A 24,151-nucleotide genomic window follows, 5' to 3' on the forward strand; every position below is an offset into this window, starting at 1 on the left:
CTATTTTTTTTTTTATGTACAAGTTTCCAAACGTTACGGTTCTTTAAATGCAAATGGTTTGAAATGCCCTTTTCAAGTCAACATGCTTTTTGACAGGACGGTACAAAATGCAAGCTAGTCTAATGATATCCTCTGAAAAGACTTCAAGCCTGTTTTTCCGAAACCAATTCCAACTTGTACTGCGCAGAGTTTCTTAAGTCTGCATGAAAACGATGCATTAAAACCTCTTCAGTTTGTCATTTCCCTCATTGATCATTGCCAGAGCAGATAAGCAGTTATTAAAGAATGTATCTGGGACTTCAGCTTTAACCAGACTTGAACTAGACTTGCAGACAACTAAATGGAATTTCACATTAGCCCAAGGTGCTTTGTACTGTGTCCTGAATAGTACCCCTTTGGCAAGATCGGATGGTGGGCTAAGACTTTTCACTCTGCTAATCAGATTTATATTACAGACCATTACAAATTCATGATCAGACCCTTTTTCACCCTGTTCTATCTCGGCATCAGGCATCTTGTAGCTTTCTCCTTATAGCAATAATTGACTGAGCAGACACGTCATGCAACTACCTCATGCTTAAGATTGCTGTAGTGTGATGATGGAGGGGAATGGTCCTCCTTTTATTGTATTGGGGCAGTAACCTGTAGCAAACCCTCACTAAAACTGAGATGGTCCTTTCCAGCCCACAGCTCACATGCTAGGTGTCCATCCCCATCCCTGCCCTTCCATGCCTGGTGTCAAGTAGCCGGTCAAGTGGCACAGCGAGTAGAGCCCTTGCTTTGACATCCGTGCAGAGCCTGCTAACGCAGGTTCGAATCCCGGCGGGGCCAAACTCAGCCTTTCATCCATCCAAGGTCGATAAATGTTTAATAATAAGCAGCGCTCAGATACCTGAGGGTTCGTAGCGCTATATAAGTGCCAAATTATTATTATTACTAGCTAGGTCAGCCTACTGTCAAAGGGTGTGACCTTGGCCTATTGCTCTGTAGGCCTACATTAATCCTGGTCTTCCATTCCACACACTATCCATCTGAAACTACAGCAGTTCTCCTTCCAGGTCTCTCCGCACAGGCGCATCGTCACTGTGAGAGGACAGTTCCGATACAGGTAACATACAGCGTCATGCCACACTGCCTGTCAAGCACAGAATGATATCAAGGAGGTTGCTGGTTCCTTCTTTCTCCATAGATCAGGAACTTAACCAATCATAGCGTGACCCCTCTTCATGGCCAAAAACATACAGTGCAAGGTCCCCCTCATCACCTTCTGGCTTGATGAAACCTAGTGATGCAAGCTTCAGCAGACAGCGGGCTGTCGCTCAGTGGTACCATTTGGTCTTACTTAGAGCTGTGCAGGACTAACGTGCATCGTCTGCGAAATGCCACTTTAAAAAGATGCTATCAGAAACACAGTTTCACCCTTTCTTTTATAAGATATACACTTAAAGCAAGCCTCTGCACTAACATCTGCTAGGAAAGAAAGAATTTACACTGACTCACAAACGCTTGAAGACACATGCAATTCAGATTTGGGAAAACATTTTATAACATAATAAATCAATGAAGTGTTGGTAAAATCCACTTAGTCCAGAAACAGTGATTAAACAAAATGCTACAGCACATACTTTTTCTCAGGAGGCTCGTAGAACTCTTCCTCAAACAGCACAGATTCGGATATTCGATTTCCATAGGAGAATAAGCTTGAACTACAAGGCTGGGAGAAAAAAAGACTGACTGCCGGTCTTGGGTCATATACTTCGGGCTCCACTCCCTCAATAATAATTCTCACGAGGTATTCAAGTGACTTTTCTCCAAATGTGTTCCTGCAATCAGACCTCATTCTCTCCAATGACAGGTAACCCCTCTCCAATATGGAAGAGGATAATGGAAACGAGAGGAGTATGCAAATCATATGATAGAGATTGGGAAATTTCTCTCTATAGTTGGTCAACACACACTGCCACAGTTCTTGCTTTGAGAGCTGAGTGAGACTTTTCAGTCTAAACCCTTTCACTAAATCCCATTCTCTAGCCAACTGGGACAGGTCAACATTGTTCATTTTCAACAACCTCTCAAAGTGGCCAATAAACAAATAAAGCTCCTTCACACCATATTCCGCTAAGCTTTCTCTATTAGCAGGCCATATGTTGACATCTAACATCTTCAAACATTGGAAAATGTCTTCCTTATGAAACTCATCAAGTCTGTTTTTCACACAATTGGCTATGTCCTCAGTGTAGGAAGGAACACTTTTCCGGAATCCCTCAAGGTCCTGGCTGCCGCTGGTTAGCCTAATTCCATTGAAAAATACTGACTTTGGGTCTTTCTCTGCATCACTGAGCAAGTTACTAAGTGCACAATACAAGGTTCCATTGGCGATCCTTTCTATCGTGCTATAGAACTGCTCCAGCAATGCTGTAGCATAGAGAAAATCAACACTTTCTTTTTGAATTGATAGAGAGAGTTTTGAAATTGGATCCAGCACTTCTATGAACAGTAGGAGGTGCAGCACAAACTTCAAGCTCTTCAGGGTTCCCAGACAGGCTTGGTGTCTTGACTTTTCAAATGTGTTTTCTGATTTCTCATCAGCCATGCCCTCAAGGTGGGACACTATTAAGGGAAATAACTGCAGCAGAGCTTTGCAAGCTCGGTTCCGATGCTGCACCCAGCGGGTCCCATTTACTTTCTCTGACTTTGTAAAAGTTTCTTCCATTATTTCTGCTAATGGTTTCAATTCAGAAAGGCGGTTTGGATTGCTTTGATAAAAGCTATGAAGTGACTGGAGCATATCCATTATACTCTCGAATTCTGTATCTTTAAACATATCCCTCACCGCCATTTCTAAATGGTGACTCAGGCAATGGACTGAAATTAAAAATGGTGAATTTTGTTTCATGAAGTCCGATACTTCCTTCTTCATCGACAAGTTGTGACCTGTACCATCGCGCATGAAACCAACCAGTTTATTGCCAACATCTATGCCAAGTTCTAAGAAAGCAGTCAGAATAGTATTCTTTAGATCTGCAGAATTTACATTCTTCACATCTTTTAGACCCAAGAACCTGACACTTGGTAGACCTACACCATCCACAAACAGCACATACATCATCTCTAGGCTGTCTCCTTTTGTGGTTGGGGTGCTGTCAATCAGCAGTGAGAAATACGTAGCCTGCTGGAGAGCAATTACAAACTCCTGCTCCATGACCCTACCAATGCTATCTGTGAACTCCTTACACTTAATTTCCGTGATATACACCTGACCCAAATCAACACCATGGCGTGCTTCTAGTCTGGCAATATGAGGAAAGTTGGCAAATGGAATTTCCATCTTTGCTATGGAATAGGCAATGTCTATCAGTTTAGCAACACGTTGCCTTTCCAGGGCCTCGGCATCTGCAAAACGTCTGCTGATGGGTTCCGAGTTGTAGTTATCCAAGAGGACAGCAGGCGGTAATTTCTCAAAACTCATGGCTCTCTGGTGCATTTCACTAAAAAAGTGCTTATTCACATTGTCCTTTTTCAACGATGAACCGGCAATCCCTTTGATGAAAGCCGCGCTATAATTTCTCATAGCTCTAATTTGAGTTTCGTGAGTGGCGCATAAGGAACAGAAGATTCGATCCACGATGATGCTGTCATTTGATTCAAACTGCAACCAATCGTATTTGCTATTCACTTCTCTTTGCCATTTTTTCAATGTTTCAACTCGAAGAGCCATTCTGTTGGTGCCCCTTCAAACTCTGGTTTCTTATCTTATTTCCTTCCCACGGGGTCTTCTAAAACAAAACCAGAAAAAGATGTTAAGTGATCAATTAATTTAACAATTCTACCTCACACGAGAAGCAGCACTTCATTCGGTGTACGCTTTAATTTAGTGCGTTGAGTAACGCATAGTTAATATACGCTATATAATAATGGCGCAAACTGTCAAACAATAACATAAATAGCCAAACTGGAAAACAAAGACAAAACCACTGCAAGTTCAGGGCAAAAAATAACGCGCAAGCAAGAAGCGTGATCATACAATGCACCACTCAAAACCTCAGCAGTGCCCAGTAGAGAGGGCATGTGATTGTGTTTGTTTTGTTTATTTAATTTCTAGAGCACCTTCGCCACAGCGCTTTAACAAAAAAAGAGTTTGTACATACAATGAAATTATAGCAATTGGAACATGACAAGAAAAAGAAGGCACAGAGAAAATAAGGCATAAGAAACCATCAAGAAAGAAATGGCAATGATAGTCCGTAGTACAGTAGGTGAAGGGTCAGCAATGTAATTAACAAAAAAGTTTCTGGACAAAAACAAGCCTCCCCTCGACATAGTTATAGTGGCGGGGAGTACAACTTTAAAACACTACGTGGACCGCAAACGCAACATTGTATTAGTTCTGCATGAGCACAGAAACAGCCATCCCATGTGATTTGCATGGTTTGTTGCTGCCCAAACCAAATGCATGCCAATCATTGGAGGTTAAAAATGAAGCTAGCACAAGTGTTCTTCCATTCACCACACGTAATGTAAATGTTAAAACAATGACGGCAGTACATCCGTCAAGAAAATAGAAACGAACTCAGCAATCAAGTGACAGTGCAATGCAAACCTTGTGAACAGAAACTAGGCAAAACGTACAGCGAAGCACGAAAATAAAACAAGCACATGCCAAAGGTGTGTCAGGGTGTCTGTTGAGATGTGAATATGGACACGGAGACACAGCTGGTGGTAAGTAAGTGTTCTTTATTGATGCAGGTGCGATACTCTGTGAGGGCAGTTAGTAATATGTAAATGACCCAGTAGATATCATGGGTAACCGGCACCACCACCCAGGTAGGTTCTCACTCAATTCTTTCCACAGAGATCTAACTGTCCCTAACATAATGCTTATGCTCAACCTGCTACAACCTTCTACAATGTCCTACCTATGACTATGACATCACCCCATCTGACAATAAGAGCCCACAAAACAATGTAAAACCAGGAAGGTTATTAAACATGCTTAGGGTGTCACGAGCAGAAAGAAGATATTGATATTACGATTAACCATCAGAAGCTAAATAACTAAAACACTAATACAATAACATAGCAAGCATATTTACAGCTTTAGTTTTAGATTTTTTGACTATCATCCATATCTGGTATAAGGCCATGAGACTCAGATTCTTTGAATGTATGCACTGTTTGTATCAGGTTGATAGACAAATCTGCCAAGATGGACTATATAAACCCCCCCTAAACAGGGACATTCAGTCAAGACGTGCAGTGCCATCTCAGGCTGGTCTTTATTGTGGAAAATTCAGCAGCAGCGTTCGTGTTCCTCAACTGCATGCGCTGCACCAACAACATCCAATACCAGTAAATGGTTAATCTGTAGAGACGGACATAGATTTAAATATGGCTGGGGTTTCTTAAATGTATATAATACGTCGGAAATAAATGAGTATCTTTTCAGCCGCCCCAGCCAAAGGAACATTTCGTGCCAGTCCCAGAGATCAATATATTTTCCTAATGAGATATTCATGCTGGTATAATCTTCCCCCCAGTTAGGGATCCAACCCATTGCGTCAAATAATGCAGACATGTTTTACTCATGGGGGCTTTCTTTTGCTGTCTATGTTCGTCGATGGCCATACTTATTAGGAGAGGATTTGTGGGAGCATTCATCATCTTGATGTAAAGTTGTGCTCTTTTTTCCAACACTACGGATCTGAGTGACATAATTCCTAGTTCCAATATGATGATTGCCATGGGTATACAGTTAGGTAAACCCAACAATTTCCTCCAGAATCTCCCCTCCACCATCTGGAGCCATTTCAGCTCCATCTCAGTGAGGGTTTCAAGTCCATATATCACTGTGGGTAGCAGACACTGAATATAAAGCTGTCTGACCCCCCCAAAGTGAATACCCTCCTTTTTATCTGGAGAATTGGTATACCAAAGTAGTTAACTGTGCCGCCCTCCTAATTCGACTTTCCATACAAATACTGTAACCTTTGCCAGTATCAAATTCGAGACCAAGTTATTTGTAGTGCAGCGTGAACGCTATCTCTATCGCCGGAAATTCTAGCAATCTTTTTGCCAGTAAACAGCATCCATTGGCCCTCATTACAACACCGGCGCTAAACCATGGCGCTATTAGCACCATGGTTGGTGCCGGTGTTGTAACGAGTCCGCCATGGTGAAATAGGGAAATACCGCCCCATTCCAAGGTTGGCGGGGCGGTATTTCCCCATGGCCCTTCCCAATTCCCATTTTTGCCCCCTAGGGATCAATGGGAATGGGGAAGGCGGCAATTACGGTACCGCAAATTGCAGTACCGTCAATGCCTGCGAGGTCCCTTTGCGGGTCCCCACTTTAACGGCTGGTCTAAACCAGCCGTTCAGGTCGGGTCCCGCAAAGGGACCTCGTAGTAAGGCGCTAAGTGGTTAAAGACGCCGCAGCCTTTTACGGTGCCGTTAACCACTTAGCGACTGGGTCGTAATGAGGCCCATTGTGTTTTGTCTCTATTGACAATTAGGCCATTAGTATCTGTATACTCCCACAATGCTTGTGCCGATCGATGAATGCCAGAAAAAGGTATGATCCAGTATTACTAAATCATCGTCGTAAGCCAAAACTGTGCAGTGCGTGGTGCCAATCTTAGCGGGACAATTCTGAATGCATGCCAGGAACGCAGGGAGATCTGATACAAAAAAATGATATACTAACAGAGTTGTAACAAAGCCATATTTTACTCCACATTCCTGATTAATCGATCCAGTCACAGTTTCCCTAGCATTGAGTCTTAAACAGACTGATGTAGTATTATGCAATAACTTCAAATAATACAAAATAGCATTCGGACAACCCATAAGTTCTAATTTATGCCACAAAAGTTTTGTACGTACCAGATCGAACGCGGCACTAAAATCTATTAATAACGCATAAAGTGTTGGCTGTTAGGACTGCGTGCACTAGTAACCAATGAATCAAAAAGAAGTAGATTGTATACAGATCTATAAATCGTAGCAAAGACCCGAAGGTGTCAAGGCGATGGGGGCAGCGAACCACCAGAGAGGGAAAAGCAAGTGACCAGGATCAGAACAGACAGGTTTTTAGCTGCCTACAGAAAGTGGATAGTGCCTGAAAGCTCCTAACATGCAAAGGGAGAGCATTCCACAACGTCAACAGCGAAAAGGATCTGCCTACCCGATAGCTATGGAAATGGGGGAACAGTCATCAGAAGCTTGTCCGTCGAACGAAGGACTCTCTTCGATTGATAGAGACAACTTCGACTAATGGAAAGTAGCGTTGTGAAGTGGATGGCACGATGGACCATACAGAGGACCTTGAACTTCACCTGAGACCTAACAGGGAGCCAATGAAGACGCCAAATTAGGTCCTGAGAATGGGCTAATCTAGGGGCACAGAGAGCCAACCTGACTGCTGCATTCTGGAGGATCTGAAGTTGATAGAACAGAACCTCTGGCTGGCCCAGATAGATGCCATTGCAGTAATCAATGGCAACCATAATGGCGGTGGTAACAATTTTGCTCCTTACCTTGTTGGGAAGAAATGGGAGCAACTTCTTCAGTACCGTAAGTTTTACAAAGCCGCTTCAGCAGATCGCAGAGATCTGCGCCTCTCTAGAGCCTGATGTCATGATCTTGATTCCAAGACTTTTAACTACAGTGGTAGGTTTTGGACAAGGTGGGCAAATAGTCAGGATTCCAAATTATGGGTGACTGGCTAAAGTTGAATGGTGAAAAGTCAGAGATACTAGTGATTGGCCAATCAGATTAGAAATAGATTATGAGCAGTGGAATAATCTGACCTAAATCCGCTTTGGAAACGGTCAAGACTACCCTCATTAGAAGTAAAGCAAACAGTTTCCCTGAGCAGTCCAACATAGAGAGAAGCCGGTCATTGCCAGGCTCAGTCTTGTTGCCCCTCTTATAGACGGGAATTAGAGTTGCCGTTTGCCACGACAAAGGTATCTCCCCAATACCTTCTCAAAGAGGATCTTAAGCAAACAAGACAAGAAGCTGGGATTGCTTTTAAGGACTACATTGGCTAATCCATTAGGCCCAGGGCCATAGAAGATTATTTCAAATTCTTAATTTTTATCTCTAAATCTTCAGCATCTACTAAAACGGAGGACAAACAGGCTTCCAATCCCTAGATATGGTAAAATTGGAAGGCTCACATATATTCTGTTTAACAAAAATGACTCTCATAAGTGTGCACTGATAGGATTAATAAGTGACAGCTCCCTACTACCCAATAATGACCAAATACTATGTGTATTACCACTGCACAATGCTACTACCATCTGCTGCCACAAAACATCCCTGACAGAACGTCTCCACTGCTTGAGCCATCTACAATATTGATTCTTCAATTTCCTAGCCAGTACGTGATACGAACCAAGGGTGCCAGTAGCCTACTTTGCTTACCGCAAGTCGCCACAGAGTTTATATTTGGCAACCCTATTACATTTTTCGTAGACATGCCCTACCTCATTTTCTTTTAATGCCAATCTAACCACTGATGTAGTGTGGGATCCAGAGAAAGAAATTATCCACCTTTCAATATCGTTGGCGGACATTTCTTCAGAGGAGGCAACATTTAAGATAATCTGACGGTTAATGTCTCAGCATTTGAAACTTTCCCCTCTGACCAAATTATCCGGTTTGCTGTGTGGTTACAAGCTAGGTCTCCCAGTAATTTGGTATCCGGCTCAACAGTGCAAGTGCCCAAACTAAGAATTAATGCTTCATGGTCACTACAAACATTCTGACTGATCGATAGATCTTTCACCCCCAGAGCTATTTCATTACCCACAAAAATATAATCTAAGGTTGATTGCGAAGTACCCCTTCTCCACGTATAATTCCCCAGAGTATCACTTTTGGTACGTCCATTCAATAGCTCTAGTTCCCAGCCATAGAAATAATGTAACCAATTGTTACCCTCCTGGTCCATGTTTGTCTGTTTCATAATACTCTTGGGTAATAAGGCTGGGTAGGTGGTTACACTCCCCCCACCCGAGATATGACAATTGAAATCCCCACAGATAATACATTTTTGGTTAATAGAAACATCTGCCCAATTAGCAAATAGCTCCTGTAGCTCCTCTTGTATCTGTTCTCTCAGAGAGGTTCCTGGGGGATTGTAAATATTAACCAAAAGTAATTTCTCCCACTGATCCTTGACAGGAAAGATGACTTCTACAGCCAGCAGATTTTCTCCCAGGCAAGTCATTAGCCTACGGGACTTTAATGTATGTATTACCCTGATAATAAGCCCCACATAAGGTCTACCCAAAATACCATTCTTGCCAATCCACTTGGTGGATCGTATACCCATCTACAATAATGGGCGTGGTTAACCATGTTTCTTGAAGAAGAAAAAACGTATGATTAGTAATAGACGGTAAACATCCAAAGGGTAACAAAAGGTGGGAAAAACCCTTAGTGTTCCATGATATCAATGTCCAAACTCATTGTTTATGTAAAACTGCAGGTAAAGACTCGGCCAGACTTAAGCATAGACTGTATATCAGCCATCTGAACTTTTACTTTTGAGGGTAAAGAAGGTTTTACTGAGAGGTTCGTAACTAAGCCATTACGTTTAAGCGGTGGCAATAATGGATCCAACTGATCAGGGTCCATGTCAATTTCTATGTCAACTGATGAAAGCAGATCTCGACGCCTACATAGAAGCTGAGTTGTAGCAAAATATCTGCAGTGGATTGCTGAGATAGTAGGGTTAGTTCCCTTCAGCGGCTCGAAAAACTCGAAATCCTCCGTTAGTAAGACCCATAACTGAGGTATTAAATGGAGCCCAGCAAGGAAACCGGATCTGGCCAACTATTTGTTACGAGATTTTTGATTAAGATTTTATATTATGCAGATCTTATTTTCCATGTTGCTGTTGGAAGGAGCAACGGCTCTCAAGGGCGTATCTAGATGGCCCGGTGGATATAATGTTATTATTCTTTGTTGCCTATTAGGGGTAGAATAGATAGTCATTGGTTGTTCTGAATTTTTTGATATATTCTGTTCGTGCAGATAACATTTGTTGCGCCCCCCACTTGGTCCGGAATTATCCAACTAGTTAAACTACCCTTCCCTTTACTCATTTGTTTTTTAGCACATACTGCCCTTTTACGCTCTTTTTTAGTTTTATTCCTGGGAGGGTTAATATTCGGAAGCGTTAGGGCCATGTCACATTGTAGATTCCGTGTCTCAGCCCAGCTTGCAAGACGGCGCTGCTTTCTAGAGAAGTACGTAGCTGATGCATCGGGGTCAGATTCATTTACTATTCTCTCAAAGGGATCAGCCACTACATTTCCAATAGGTTCTTGAACTTTAGTGGATGCAGGATTAACTCCATGCATAGACAAATGGATGTTCTCATTGATCGGTCCAAATCATTTAAGAAGGATCTTCTTACCAAACTGCATTGAAGAGATTGAAGACTGCAATTCAGCAAGTATCGGAGAGTCATTACAGGAGTCTTCCATAGGAGTTATATCTTCAATTTGCACAGCGCCATCTGAGTCCCTTACTAAATTAGGGGATGCTGATAGACGTCCAGAAGGTGAAGGAAGACAACAAATCTTAAGTATGAATTACTTGTACACAGACGATTTCCTGCTCTCCTTTGCTCACTTGGTGGTTCTCCACCAAAGGTAACCTAGATTTCTGGACAACACTCTTACACATGACCATCACAGCCCATACGCACTGAAAGTTGGATCATTATGCTATGAAAATATTCCTATTTTATAAGTGGGAATATGGATACAAAGATACCAAGAATTGCCAAAATACCACACTCCCTGCCAATATACCACACTCACTCCCTCCAAAAACACAAAAACAGCAGGAAAACAAAAACAAAAACAGTACATGGATGCCAGCAACACAAGCCAACCAGACACCCAAGGAACAACATGCACAATATTACCAATCGGCTTCCACATAGGGAAAAAAAGCACAAAGCCCCTGCAACCCAAGAATAACTGAAATACCACGCTAGTTACCAAACCACACGGCCACATGCACATGATGTGAGGTAAGGATGTGCAATTACACACACACCCCAGCAGGTGCTATAAAAAGGCACCGAAGGCACCAGCCCATCAAAAATACCAAATGGAACCCAAAGGTCACCATTACCACCCGAGAAGGAACCCCAAGGTCACCATCATGACGGAGCCCGCAGGTCACCATCAACATACCTTGGCAAACAGCTGAACTAAGAAACACCCTAAACAAACTTCCAAAGCATGGAGAAAATACACACTCAAATGCCGCCACCAACGGCACACAGCCAACCTCTGCCTTGTGACAAAACACAGCCCCCTTGGCTACAAGCGTAATGTCACACTAATGATTACATAGTCAAACAACAGACACCTCCTCTATCACACAAAGGGTTAAATTCCCCAAGATCATACACACAGTTCTCCAAACTTCAACCGAAGTGAAATTCCCTCAGGAACATACTGGTAGGGTTTAGTTCCCTGCAGAAAACAACAAGGTTTTTTGGTTGACCCAAAAACATACACACAGTTTCCTAAACTTCAACCAGGGTGAAATTACTTTCGGAACATACTGATAGGGTTTTGTGCCCCACAGAACACAATGAGGTTTTTTGTTGCCCCAACAACATACACACAGTTCCCTAAACTTCAGCCTGGGTGCAGTTCCTACAGGAACATAACACACATAATTTAAACCCCAAAACTCAAAATCAGGTTTAGTTCCCCTAATAAACCGGAACAGAAGTCTAGCTCTCGCCAAACCTCTAAATAAATAGATGGTATAAAGTAATGCACACAATAACATCACGGCACCTTCCACCGCAATATGGTGCATACTTGCAAAAGATAACAAAAATGATGCGAAATCAAAATGATGCAGATTCTATGGTGATCTCTTTTAAAAATGCTAACAGTTCTGCATCCAGTTCTTGCAGAACCTAGATATGCTCCCTCCCCCTAAGAGAAGTCTTTCGTCAAAAATTAAACAAGCCCCCAGAACATTCGCCACTTTCCCTTCCTCCTTTGAGCAAAGGAAGCTCTGGGAGGAGAGCTTACACATTCCCTCTACACTCAGTCTGAATTCCTCTTCACTGGAATTGTACCTTTCAGGCTACAGTCCCATCTGCAGAGCGTCCTGCCCATTAAAACAAACTATCTGAAAGCAGTTTCACTTTCTCACATTCCAATGCTGCACCTTCAGCACCGGTGCTTGTTTGGAATGCATTTTCCTTTTCACTGCAGTTCTCCACAGCTCGAAACGACCTCTTCAGGTTCACGTGACCCTGAGTCACGTTGTTCTGAAGAGGTTGTTTCGAACTTTCAGCTGATATAACAACAAGAGCACACAGCAGAATCCAGTCATTTTACTGATCAATGCTTACAGACTTTTTTTACTCCACGTTTTCCTTTTTTTGCCGTGCGTGCATCCATCACCATGATGTCATGTAATCAAATAAAGGTTTAAAAAAACAAAAGTACATTGTAGGTTTGGGTCAAGCAATATTGAATAGGAGGAGGATGGGGGGGATGGGAAGGTTGCGGTCCTGTGGGTCGCCCCCCGCCTCTTGCATAAGTAAAACATTTGCAACAAAAAATTGGTCGTTAAAAATACGGTCCGTAAAAACACATGGAACTTTTGCCATTAGCAAAAAATGTTATGCCTGCTAGTAGTTTACAGCTTTACATACACACACAAACACTTTATCACCAGTATTGCGACACCACACACACCAAAGCCACTGCATGATCACCAAAACGCAAGACACCGAATGGGACATTTAAAAAACAATTACACTGGAGAGAGTGGTACCTGGCACAAGTAGTGCTCGCGACTGGTCTTAAATGTACACGTGTGAATTTGCAAAACATTTCTTTTGCATTAAGTGAACTGGTTAGTTTATTTTTGTCTTGAAATTCTTACGAAGCGCCAACGTAACACAAAGTATTCAAGTGCTGTAAAACAGTAAATCACAGTCAAAACGAAAGGCACAATCAAATCCAACGCGTAGAAATTAAGAATATAAACTCATCCTAAAAAAAGCTACTGGAAAAGGGCAATTACCGGTTCCGCCAAGGTCAGCATGACCCGGTTATTGCCCTTTTCTGGGCTTGGGATAAAAAATCATTACCGGCGGCAGCCGTGTCCTTAATAAGGGCACGGCTACCGCTGGGGTCGTAATGAGGCCCAATGTCTCCAGGCTCTGAACGCTGCCTTAATTGCTAGCAGTTATTTATCAGTGATTGCATAATTCAATTCAGGGGCTGAGAACTTGCGAGACCAGAATGCCACGGGATGGAACTGACCTGTTTCGGGGTCTCGTCGTGATAGGACTGCTCCCGTTGCTATGTTGGAAGTATCAGTTTCGACCACGTATGGTAGTTCTGGTCGAGGATCCGTAGAATTGGTGCTGTGGTAAATGCTTGTTTTAGCTCCTGTAAGACTTTCTCTGCCTCTGCAGAACAATTCAATTGTTTATTTTTCCATAATAAAGAGGTGATTGGGTGGACGATCTGGGAGAACCCAGGAATGAACCGGCGATAAAAGTTGGCAAACCTGAGTATACTCTGTACTCCCTTTATGGATGTCAGTGAGGGCCAGTTAAGCATAGCGTCTACCTTGCGTGTGTCCATGCATACGCCCCATGGTGTGAGAATAAAGCCGAGGAATTCTACCTCTGTCACATGAAAGAAGCATTTCTCCAATTTGGCATATAGCTGGTGTTGCCGCAGTTTCTCCAAAACTGGCCAGACATGGTTGACCTGGTCCTTCTAGGTGGTCATATAGATAAGAATGTCATAAATATAGACAAGAGTGCAGATGTCCAACAGTTCGCAGAGCACGTCATTCATGATAAATTGGAACGCCGCCGGGGCATTACATAGTCCAAAGGGCATAACCTGATATTCATAAATGCCACATTTCGTGCGAAAGGCCGTCTTCCACTCGTCTCCTTTTTTGACTCTTACTAGATGGTAGGCCCCTCGTAAATCTAGTTTTGTATAGATCTGAGCGTTTTTGACTTGATCCAAGATCTCGGGGATAAGTGGTAACGGGTAGTGTTTTTTTACCGTCATTTGGTTAAGTGCTCTGTAGTCAATGCAAGTTCTCAGGCCTCCCTCCTTTTTAGGCACAAAAAAAGAGGGGCGAGGATGCAGGGGACTTGGACGGACGAATGAAGCCATTTGCCAGATACTAATCGAGGTAGGTTTTTAGATGCTGGTTTTCCTGTTCTGTTAGGGCGTAAATCCGTCTGCAGGGAATTTGAGCTGCAGGTACCAGATCAATTTGGTAGTCATATGCTCTGTGCGGAGGTAGGGTGTTTTCTTGCTCTTTTTGAAAGACATCTTGGTAATCCAGGTATTCAGGTGGTAGTGAACTGGTGAGGCCAATTATGGTTTCTTTCTTCGACAAACCTGGCTTGGTAAGTCCTTTTAATGAGAATCCCTTGCTATAACAGGTGTCGGAACAGTCTTGGGGAAAGGTCAGAACTTGTTTATGCCAGTCAATCCTGGGATTCTGGGTCTCCAGCCAGGGCATTCCCAATATCATCTGACACTGAGGAGCGCCGATGAGATCGAAGGTGATGTCCTCTTGGTGACCGTCCTGACACAGAAGTGTGACCTTCTCAGTGTAATGCGTCACTGGGACGGATGATAGCTGAGATCCATCAACTGCTATGACGTTTTCCAAAACCTGCTTCTGTCGGAGAGGAAGGCCTATCCGTGTAGCCAGATCTTGGTCCATGTAATTTCCCACTTGCTTATGGTTTACCAGGAGCACAGGGATGTCTAAATGTGAGGACTGTATAGGTGCCTTTTCACCGCTCGACAAGTAGACCCCTACGCTTGCCGGGCGTTGGAGTTTCCCCGAGTCCTGTTCTTCTTCTTCACCCTTGTCAGTTGCTCCAACTGCTTTCCTGGGTGGTTTCACCGGGCATTCTCGGAGATAGTGACCTGCCTTACCACAGTACAAACAAAGCTGCTGCTGTCTCCTTTTCTCCCTTTCTGCCTTGGTGAGTGGGCTCCGCAAGCCTCAGATTTGCATCGGCTTGGACCGATCGTGTAATTTGGTTTGATCCTCACTGAGGTCGCACGTAGACCGACCGCCCCTCAGCCTTGGCCCGATCCCTCTTCCGATCCTGCAATCTGTGATTGAACTGCACTGTCAGGTCGATGTATTCAGCACATCTTTAGATTTACTTCTTGGGCTAATACGTCCTTAAGTTCTCCTCGCAAGCCTTAGTAAAAGAGCTTAGTTCTTTTCTCCTATGGCCAGTTTGTGCTATCAGACGATTGAAGGAAGTGATATATGTTAGTAAGTCTTGATTACCCTGCCGTAGTGATAACAGTTCATTGTCCAGAGCCCGCCGTTGAGTATGCCGTGCAAATAGTTTCTCCATTTCACGCTGGAAACCTCCCAATTCTCGAAGCAATCCTGGTTTACTAAGGGTATTGACCAGTCAGCTGCACTACCTCCCAAATATGAGAGTACAAAAGCCACTCCCGCTTGATCGCTGGGGAATGCCCCAGGTCTGCACAAGAAATGTAGGCGACATTGATTGATAAAGATGCCGTACTTGTTTGGATCGCCTGTGAAGCGTTCTGGTGGGGCCAGGGGAACCCCCCCCTGGAAGAACCACCTGTACTGGCATGGGCTGTGGAGGTGCGGCAGGAGGGGCATACCCCGGCAGTGGGACCTGGCCTGCCTGTGCCTGGAGCATTTGCCTTGCTAGTTCAATTGTCCGCTCCCGGTTCACAATTAAATCCCTCCTTAGGGCATTGGTTTCCTATCTTGAGGCATGAACTTCAGCCAGTAACTATCTCAGTAATTGGGCCAACTGGCCCATTTCAGAAGTTTCCATAATGCCGAGGCAGAGATTCGAAGAGGCTTTGTGTTCTGTTATGCTCACCTGTTCTCTGCAGAGGCGTTGGGGCACGGTTGCAGCCCTCCCGGGGTTGAGGTCGCTCGGGTACGACTTTGCCCTCTGCTCTTATGTGGTGACTGGTGGTAATAGGTGATGCTGCTCAGGACTGCTCCTGCGTGGAGGATAGGGGGGTAAGTATGCCAGATTGTGCGCCTGAACCCCATCCAGACCCCTTCTCCCAAACCGTGGTAGCCGTGGGATGTGCTGTCCCTGGAAAGCTCACCTGTTGATTAGTTCTGGCAAGCACTCCATCCTGCTGCTTCTGATAGGGGTGCTTGTATGATCTGGACCGAGTTCCTTCACTGGTCCCTTGCACGTGGTAGTCCAGTCCTGCTGTGACTAAGCCACTATACTTCAGGTAAGTGTTCCTGTTTGCCTTTGTCTTTCCTAGTCTGTTTTTGTTGTATTGTAAAGTTTGTTGTCTTGTACTGCTGTCCGTTCCACTTTTGATGTTTGCTCTTTTGCTTTCTTCCCTTGCAGGTGATGTTGCAGGCCCAGCAGAAGCTGCGGAGCTCGAGGCAGCACCCTGAGGGAATGAGGAACGAAGCCGCAGGGGTACAGTAGCTGGTAAATTGTTAACTAGGGGGCGTGTGCGGGGTTCAAATGCGGCACGGCCCTAGCACGGATGTTCCAACCTTGTCTTTCTTCTTCTTCACAGGGTCCGAGTTCGTGGATGCGGAGTGCAGTGCTGCGGCGTCGGGATCAAGATCACTAGATGTCAGGAGATGAGTCTGCAGATGACGCGATGAAGCACTGGTTTCCTGGAACTTTGTATGCAGGAGAACGCCTGGTTTCAAAGTTAAGTAAACTGCTCCAAGCAGCGGTGAGCGTCACGTTGCACGCTAGTGCACAGTAACGTGAAGCACCGGCCTTAAGGATGGAGCAGCTTATATAGCTGAGCTTCTGAATCCACGCCTACCAGGTTCAGCCTGCCTGCCACACCCGATGAGTCAGCTCATGAGCATGTTCTCTGGAATAAAGGCTTTCAGCTCCTGGAAAGTTCTTGTAAAATAAAAGCACTCCTGCACTGAAATAAAGTAAAAGCACTCCTGCACTGAAATAAAGTGTTCCTTCTCACATCTCTGTTATGAGCCTGGCGCCAGAGGCGCCAGGACTGAGTCCAGGCAGTGCCCCTGTGTTTATGGGTCCCAAAGGGACATAATTGAGTCAAGTGACCCATTGCCCCCATCACTAGATAGTGTAGTTTTGTGTTCTGGGGCCTGTGGTCATGATAGCACTCCCCCTCAAGGCCCCTCTCATGGGTGGTTTCCCCCGTGGCCCTGGTTTAGTGGGGTTATTGCGGTGGAACTGCCTGATTAATTGTGGAGTCTGGACATGCTCACTGGGTTCCCAGGTCCGATCTTGGGGTCCATAACCTTTCCAGTCTATAAGGTAGTATAACCTGGACCGGACCATCTTAGAGCCTAGGATCCTTTTAACTTCGTATTCTGGTTCTCCAACTATTTCGGGATCCGGTGGAGTATCGATCCGCGTACCTGGTCTCAATGGTTTTAGGAGGGAGACATGAAACAACGGGTGGATCCGCATGTGGGCCGGTAAGTCTAATTTCATGGCTGCAGGATTGATCACAGCCTTGATAGTGTAGTGTCCCAGATATCAGGGACGGAACGCCCGTGGTCCTTTCAGGGGGATGTTTTTGGATGCTAACCAAACCTTGTTTCCAACTTGGTAGTTGGGAGCTTCCCTTCGGTGTCGATCCGCAAACTGCTTCTGTTTCTAGATCTGGATTTAAAGGCGTGCATTAGTGATTCATATATCCTAGAATCTGTGATGAATAGGCCGTAATTCTGAGATGGAAAAACAAGATTTCTATAAAAGTATCGGAGTGTAAAATTTATAAATCTTTAACTCACGTGCCGATATGAGGCTCACATGATTGGATTCACCTGAGTGAGAGCAATCTGATTAATCAATTAGTAACATGCTCACATGTGAGTGTAAAGACTGGAGGGGGGTGTCTGTACTCCTGCTCTCTATATGGCAGAGGAGAGGCACAGAGGACCCCAGCCAAGATTCTCAATAGGGTAGCGCTGGTCAAGCAATCAAGGCCTAGCTTCTCAGGAGGTAATGCAGGCTGGTTCTTAAGTACAGTGTAGTCCCCAAGCCCCCACAAAGGAATGTCCACACACTGTATTAGTTAATACACAGTCTTTATATAATTAATATTCAAGGTTATGTACACTATCACAATAACTCACTTTGTGCTCAGAAAATCCACAATGGCAAATATATACAGTTCTAAAGTGGTACCACAATTATTATCAGATCTCATTAAAATGCATCAAATATACCCTGGTCAAATGTCACACAGATCAAGGAATAAAAGTAACCAACAATAGCTATAGGAGCAAAGCAGTTGGTTAGAACAATGGGCAGAATATTGACCTCTACCAACTGGGCACAATTCTGTGTGGAGATCCCCCCACCTGGGCAACCTGTAAATTAAAGATATATCACAAGCCCAGTCCATATATTGTTCTATAAGTCTTATTTCCTTCAATAATGTTTCTACCCCCCCCCCAATGTACCTGGCAGAGCAGAGTTCTTTGATGAGGCGTTGATGGATCCTTCTTAAGCTACTCCCTTTAAAGCAGGAGCCACGGATCGCCAAGAGGCATCGAAGAAGGTGAACTTGGCATCGACGGCCTCAATAAAAAGTTCGATGGTGCCGAGACCACGCATCGATCCAGGCGGTGCTCGTCAGCGATGTCCTGCGAGGATGAGGGGCGCGGGGCACCTCAGTGTTTGATAATTCAGGACCGTAAAGAGTTTCTGAAGAACTGTGACCCGACAAGGGCATCGAGTCAAAGTCTTTGTGGTCTTCGGGTGGCGGGAACACCACAGGCGGATGCTCCTCGGCGCGTCGACGGCCTGGCCTTCTCTGGCTGGATAAGGCGGGCGGCGTTGCAACGAGCACATCCGTGAATCAAAAGTCTTAGGCAAAGGAGCGAGCGGCTCCGGTCGTCTGCGGCATGGAGTCAAGCGGTCCCCTCTTCTGAGCAACCCGGCTTCGACACCAATCATACAGAAGGGCATTCATGCAGTCAGCCAATCAGGCATACAGTGCATTCAGGCCATACTCCTCCCTCTCAGACACTCACAACAAGGAATGTGTATTGGGACAAGTACCCAGCCATTCAACACTACACACTGCATTCATACCAGTTTATGGCAGAGCTGTCTCAGTCATTGTGTCATACATCAGAAACCAGACATCCACAACAAGAAGTGTATATTGGTCACACACTCCATTCACCCAGGTCCCACCCACAGGGTGTACCCACAACATACAGTCACTGGGAAGCCTCCAGCCAGTCTGGCCTGGACTTCACAACAACACCATATATGGAACTTCCACCCAACAGCCAGTCAGGGGGAAGGGATAGAGTCAGGGCTTCCCAGGACTTTGGGAAAACAAGGTAACATGCAATACAAAGCAAGAGGCCACAGGGGCCATCTTGTTTCCTATCAGGAATCAACTGATTCCAATGGCAGGGCCTGGTTATCCCAAAATGGAGGATACTCAGAGCACCTGTCAAATTCAGCATGGAGCTGCCACCAGCCATACCCTGCTCTGTGGGCCACACACAGGTGCCCAAAAACATGCACTAGGTGCACAGGGTCGCATCCCCGACCATGGGTGCCATAAGGGTATCCCATGGGACGATGAGAACCACTAGGAAAGAAGCTGCCACTTCACCGTCGTAGTTCACCCTGTTCTCCTTCAGATGTTCGACAACCTGTGACTTCTGCCTTAAAGGGAGGGCACCCAAGAAGGGCCGTCGATTCCCCGACGAGGAACGCTACAACGCCAGGTACTTTGGGGTTGCAGAACTATTGGAAAGTCTCTTGTGAACAATATATGGAATGGGCTTGTGATATATCTTTATTCTACAGGTTTCCCAGGTGGGGGGGGATCTCCACACAGAACTGTGTCTAGGTATTGGGCCAGTATTCTGCCACTTGTTCTAACCAACTGCTTTCCTCTCTTTGATTTGTGTGGCATTTAACCGTACAGTTGATGCACTTTAAAGAGATCTAATAGTAATTGTGGTACCACGTAGAACTGTATATTTGCCATTATAGATAACCAAGTACAAAGTGAGTTATCGTGATATTGTACACAATCTTGAATATTAATTATATAACGACTGTGTTTTAAATAATACAGTGTGCGGACATTCCTTTGTGGGTGCTTGAGGACTACACTGTACTTAAGAACCAACCTGCATCACCTCCTGAGAAGCTAGGCCTTGATTGCTCGTCAATTGCTACCACAATAGAGAATCTTGGCTGGGGTCCTTTGTGCCTCTCCTGTACCATATAGAGAGCAGAAGTACAGACACCCCCCTCCGGTCTTTACAGGCATAATACAGAAAGAGTGAATCCAGGCTGTGGAGGGAAGCTTACTCCCTCTTGCTGACTGATGCCCACCTGTTCCTAGAGGGAAAAGAGGGGACCAGCCCGTAAGAAGGGGCTTGACTGTTTGTGAGACAGCCGAAAGGAAAATCCTATGTAAGAATAATATGAATTGGAGTGATATTATAAAGGGGAATAGATTAAATTCCAGCCTTTTTTATTTGTGAGCATCGAGGGGGTACACATATTCACTGTACATTCGGGAAAAATAGTAAATATTTCAGAAGTGTATGTACTTCTGGAATTATGGATTTGATAGAATAAATCTGATGGTAGTATACAGGGAGATTCCCAGACTTCTCTGTGTAGCGCAAGCACAGCTGAAGTATTTTGGGAGCCAAAAGTATATCTCACTGTGCACATACCTTGAAAAATAATGTAGTAGAAGTCACTCCCTGGTTACTTCAACAGAGTTCTGTTACTGGTACTGATCTGCTCAAGAAGAAAGTGTTAAATGATTATTAACTTCCACCCATTTTCCCACCTTTAAGTTGTTTACTTAAAATAACAAATGTACACTTTTACACATTAATGCAACAGAAACACCACTGAAGGGAATCCAGCAAACATACATGGTAAACATAAATGTAAGCAATTTACATGTGGGAGTGTTAAGTAGCCTGTCTTTTAAACTGAGTTTCTGGAACACTGTTTGAGATGCTGTCATTTCTATTGGGTAGAGGGGAGGTGTTTATGTTTATTCCAAATAAGAGGAGAGGTCTAGAAAGGCAGGGGCGTGTCTTAAACCCTCTTGTTTCATCTCTTTATTAATGATTGCGGTAAATATCTAAAATCTAGCAGCCAATGCACATTTTTGTCAATGGCAGTGCAAAAGGAATATTCTTATTTGCTGATGATGCGGTTTTGTATCAAAAATACCATCAGAGTTGAAAAGACGAGCGTTGTCGTTTGCAGATTGTGCACAGCAAAAGGCCTTGAAGTCATTAATGTGAAGATGAAAACAATGGTCTGTTGCAGAAAAAGAACAAATTTCAATACTTTAAATGCATCAATTAATGAATTTTATGGTGATACTGATACCGGCAACCAAATAGCTGGAATTACCAGCACGGGAATTAATGTCACTGCCGGAACAAGAAGCTCGCTGGTGGCCATCTTTAAAAGTCAATCCGCTTTGAATCTCCTGTTTCCTACTGCCATCCACTGTGACTGAAGCTTGGAATCATGTCTGGGAGAAAAAAGGCGCTGTCTGCGGAAACAGAAGTACTCAGAGGCTCAGTTGACCGCACTGGTCAGCACTGTCGTGCAGCATGCTGAGACACTCTTTTGGGCTGGCCACAGAAGGACCAACCAGAAAATGAAGACAGCCATCTGGAAGGAAGTGACAGAAAGGGTCACGGCCATAGGGATAGTCCCCCGCACACAGAGGGACTGCCATAAGCAGTTGGATGACCTGCACCTGAGGGTCCACAACCTCATCTCGACACACAGGAGGAGGGACGGTGGCAGCCCTCAACCTCATGCCCTGGGAGGAGAGGTGCAGCTCCATTCTGTGCATGGAGGGAAGAAAGGGAGTTGGGACAGCAGTGGCAGGAGCTGGGACTCAAGGTGATGGTGGTAAGTACAACACACCCCATGTAAATGCAAATGTTGAGTCCAAACACAGGCAGATAAACACCTAATGGGCAAGTCCAACACGTGTCAGTCACAACAAATGGCCAGATCACACACATGCAAGGGAATGCGAGCAGATGTAGCCATGAACAAGCACTGTTGCCAAAATGTACAGCCCCACACATGGACACATGATGAGCACCCATGTGTGTGAAGGGAGAACAAGACAGAAATCATAGACCCACCGCACAAACAATAAGATACCACCTTGGCCTACCTATAGTCATTGTGCACTCCCACCACTCACATGTAGAAGCACACATCAGAGCCAACAGACCAAAGAAGCCGCATGACAAGAGCAGCACACACACACACAAGGTAGCAGGAGTGTGATGAAAGCCTGCAGACATGACTCCCAAAAGACTAACCGCATGCTCATCTCTCCCCAACAGGCACACAGTCCTCCGACAGTGGCGTGCCTGGACCGTCACCCTCAGGCCCATCACCTGTAGGCAGACCTACAAAGGCCACACCATTCGCCAGCAGGCCAATGCAGCAGGGTTGGGTTACGGGTCCGCTGCAGCCACCGTCAGCCCCACCACCTCCAGCTGCGTCAGCCCCATTACCACCATCCCGAACACCCCCACCACCATCATCGTTGTCACCATCGCCATCGCCATGTACCGCTGGAAATGAAACATCAGCAACAGTGCATGTGGCTGACGCCATCAGCAGACCTGTGGTCAGTGGCCCCACTGTCCCTTCTGTGCCCTCCACACCACCATGGGCACAGCAGCCACCAGGCCATCATGGCAGGGTCACCACGGAGGCGGAGGAGGTCGACGACACATCCTACCTGTCGACGTGTTACAGCACCACACCACAAAGCCCTGCTCCACTGCACAACATCTGTTCCCTTGACGCACGCCTGTGTGGAATTGAGTATCGCCACAGTGAACTCTCCGTAACTGTACACCAACAGTTAGAATTGATGACACTCATGTGGCAATGCATGCAGGCTTTCAGCATCATGAGTGCCAGGTCTCGAGCCCATGCCATTGCCACCCTCAACACCCTTCCCCAAAGAGTGCATGAGGGCAATGAGATTGCGCCTGCCACGGCAGAGGCCATAAACCATTCAATCCAATTGACCCAGGAACACATGCAGTGCAAGCGGGCTGACCCACCAACATTGGTTACCACCACTGAGAGTTCCCATCATTTCAGTGACTGAGGTGCCCAATGGATTCTGCTAAGAACCCCATGCCAAAGAGGGTCTGCAAGTTACACTGAACACTGACTGGGTGTGCTTGAGGACGGGGAAAGGGGCGTGCTTGGGAAGGGAGGGAGGGGTGTGGTGGGAAGGGGAGTGTAGGGGTTGTGTGCATTCACTTCAGTAATTAATACGTTTTCACCTGAAGCACTGACAGGCCATTTCTTTTTTCCAAACAAGTGTTTACTGTGATGGTGCATGATAACTACAAAGGTGCAAGTGGTGTGCAGAGTGGAGGGGAAACTGCAAAAACGTTTGAGCATGGCGGGCCATGCACCCATCCCTGGTCTCCATGCATATGCGCATGTGCATGGGCCTAGCTAGTGCTTCATCATCCTCATCCTCCGGTGGATGAATGTCCCGGTCTGGGGGCAGGGATATGTTGCGCCTGATGAAGATGTTGTGCAACATTGCACAGGGCAGGACTATCTGCACTAGCTTCTCTGGCCTGTACAAGAGCGCACCCCCAGACCGGTGTAGGCATCTGAACAGTGCCTTCAGCCCGAAGGCCTGCTCGATGGTCACCTTGGTCCTCACATGATTCCTCAGGGGAGTCATCTGCCATGGCAGCAGCAGGTATCCAGAGCCACCTAGAAGGGGTAAGGACACGTGTGAGTAATGATGCTCGGCAGAGGTGTTGCCTGTGACAGTGGGATCTCAGTGGTCGGTCTGTACATGCTTGTACCATGTATTAATGTGCCACACTGTTTCACATTCTAGTCCTTGCATGCGCATTACACTGCTCAGCGGTGTGTGCAGTCTGACAAGGTACCACCTGCACATGGCTCACGGCCAACACTCACTGAAATTTGTTATCTGACTGTGAGGACGGCATGCCATGGGGGTGGTCTGGTTCCGTGCATTGCCACCATGCGTGGTACCTGACAGGGGTCTGGGTTGAATGTGCAGATG

The 24,151-nt window shown here is 45.4% G+C and overlaps 1 protein-coding gene across 5 annotated transcripts in view; it reads right to left on the reverse strand.

The window, feature by feature from the left end:
- Positions 1-1,522: 1,522 nt before the first annotated feature.
- LOC138497835 (zinc finger protein 862-like) overlaps positions 1,523-24,151 on the reverse strand; it is a 76,388-nt gene continuing 53,759 nt past the window's right edge. For 3 of the 5 annotated variants that reach the window (XM_069621523.1, XM_069621520.1, XM_069621521.1), the window contains one exon: positions 1,523-3,776. In XM_069621523.1, coding sequence (XP_069477624.1) covers positions 1,613-3,718 — 2,106 coding nt within the window. In that variant the 5' untranslated portion in view covers positions 3,719-3,776 and the 3' untranslated portion in view covers positions 1,523-1,612. Of the gene's footprint in view, positions 3,777-20,756; positions 20,824-24,151 lie in introns of all 5 variants that reach the window. The other 2 variants (XM_069621522.1, XM_069621524.1) reach the window with 1 other exon arrangement.

This window comes from Ambystoma mexicanum, chromosome 5q, assembly GCF_040938575.1.
Source record: "Ambystoma mexicanum isolate Mex_15411 chromosome 5q, UKY_AmexF1_1, whole genome shotgun sequence".
Classification (NCBI taxonomy): domain Eukaryota; kingdom Metazoa; phylum Chordata; class Amphibia; order Caudata; family Ambystomatidae; genus Ambystoma; species Ambystoma mexicanum.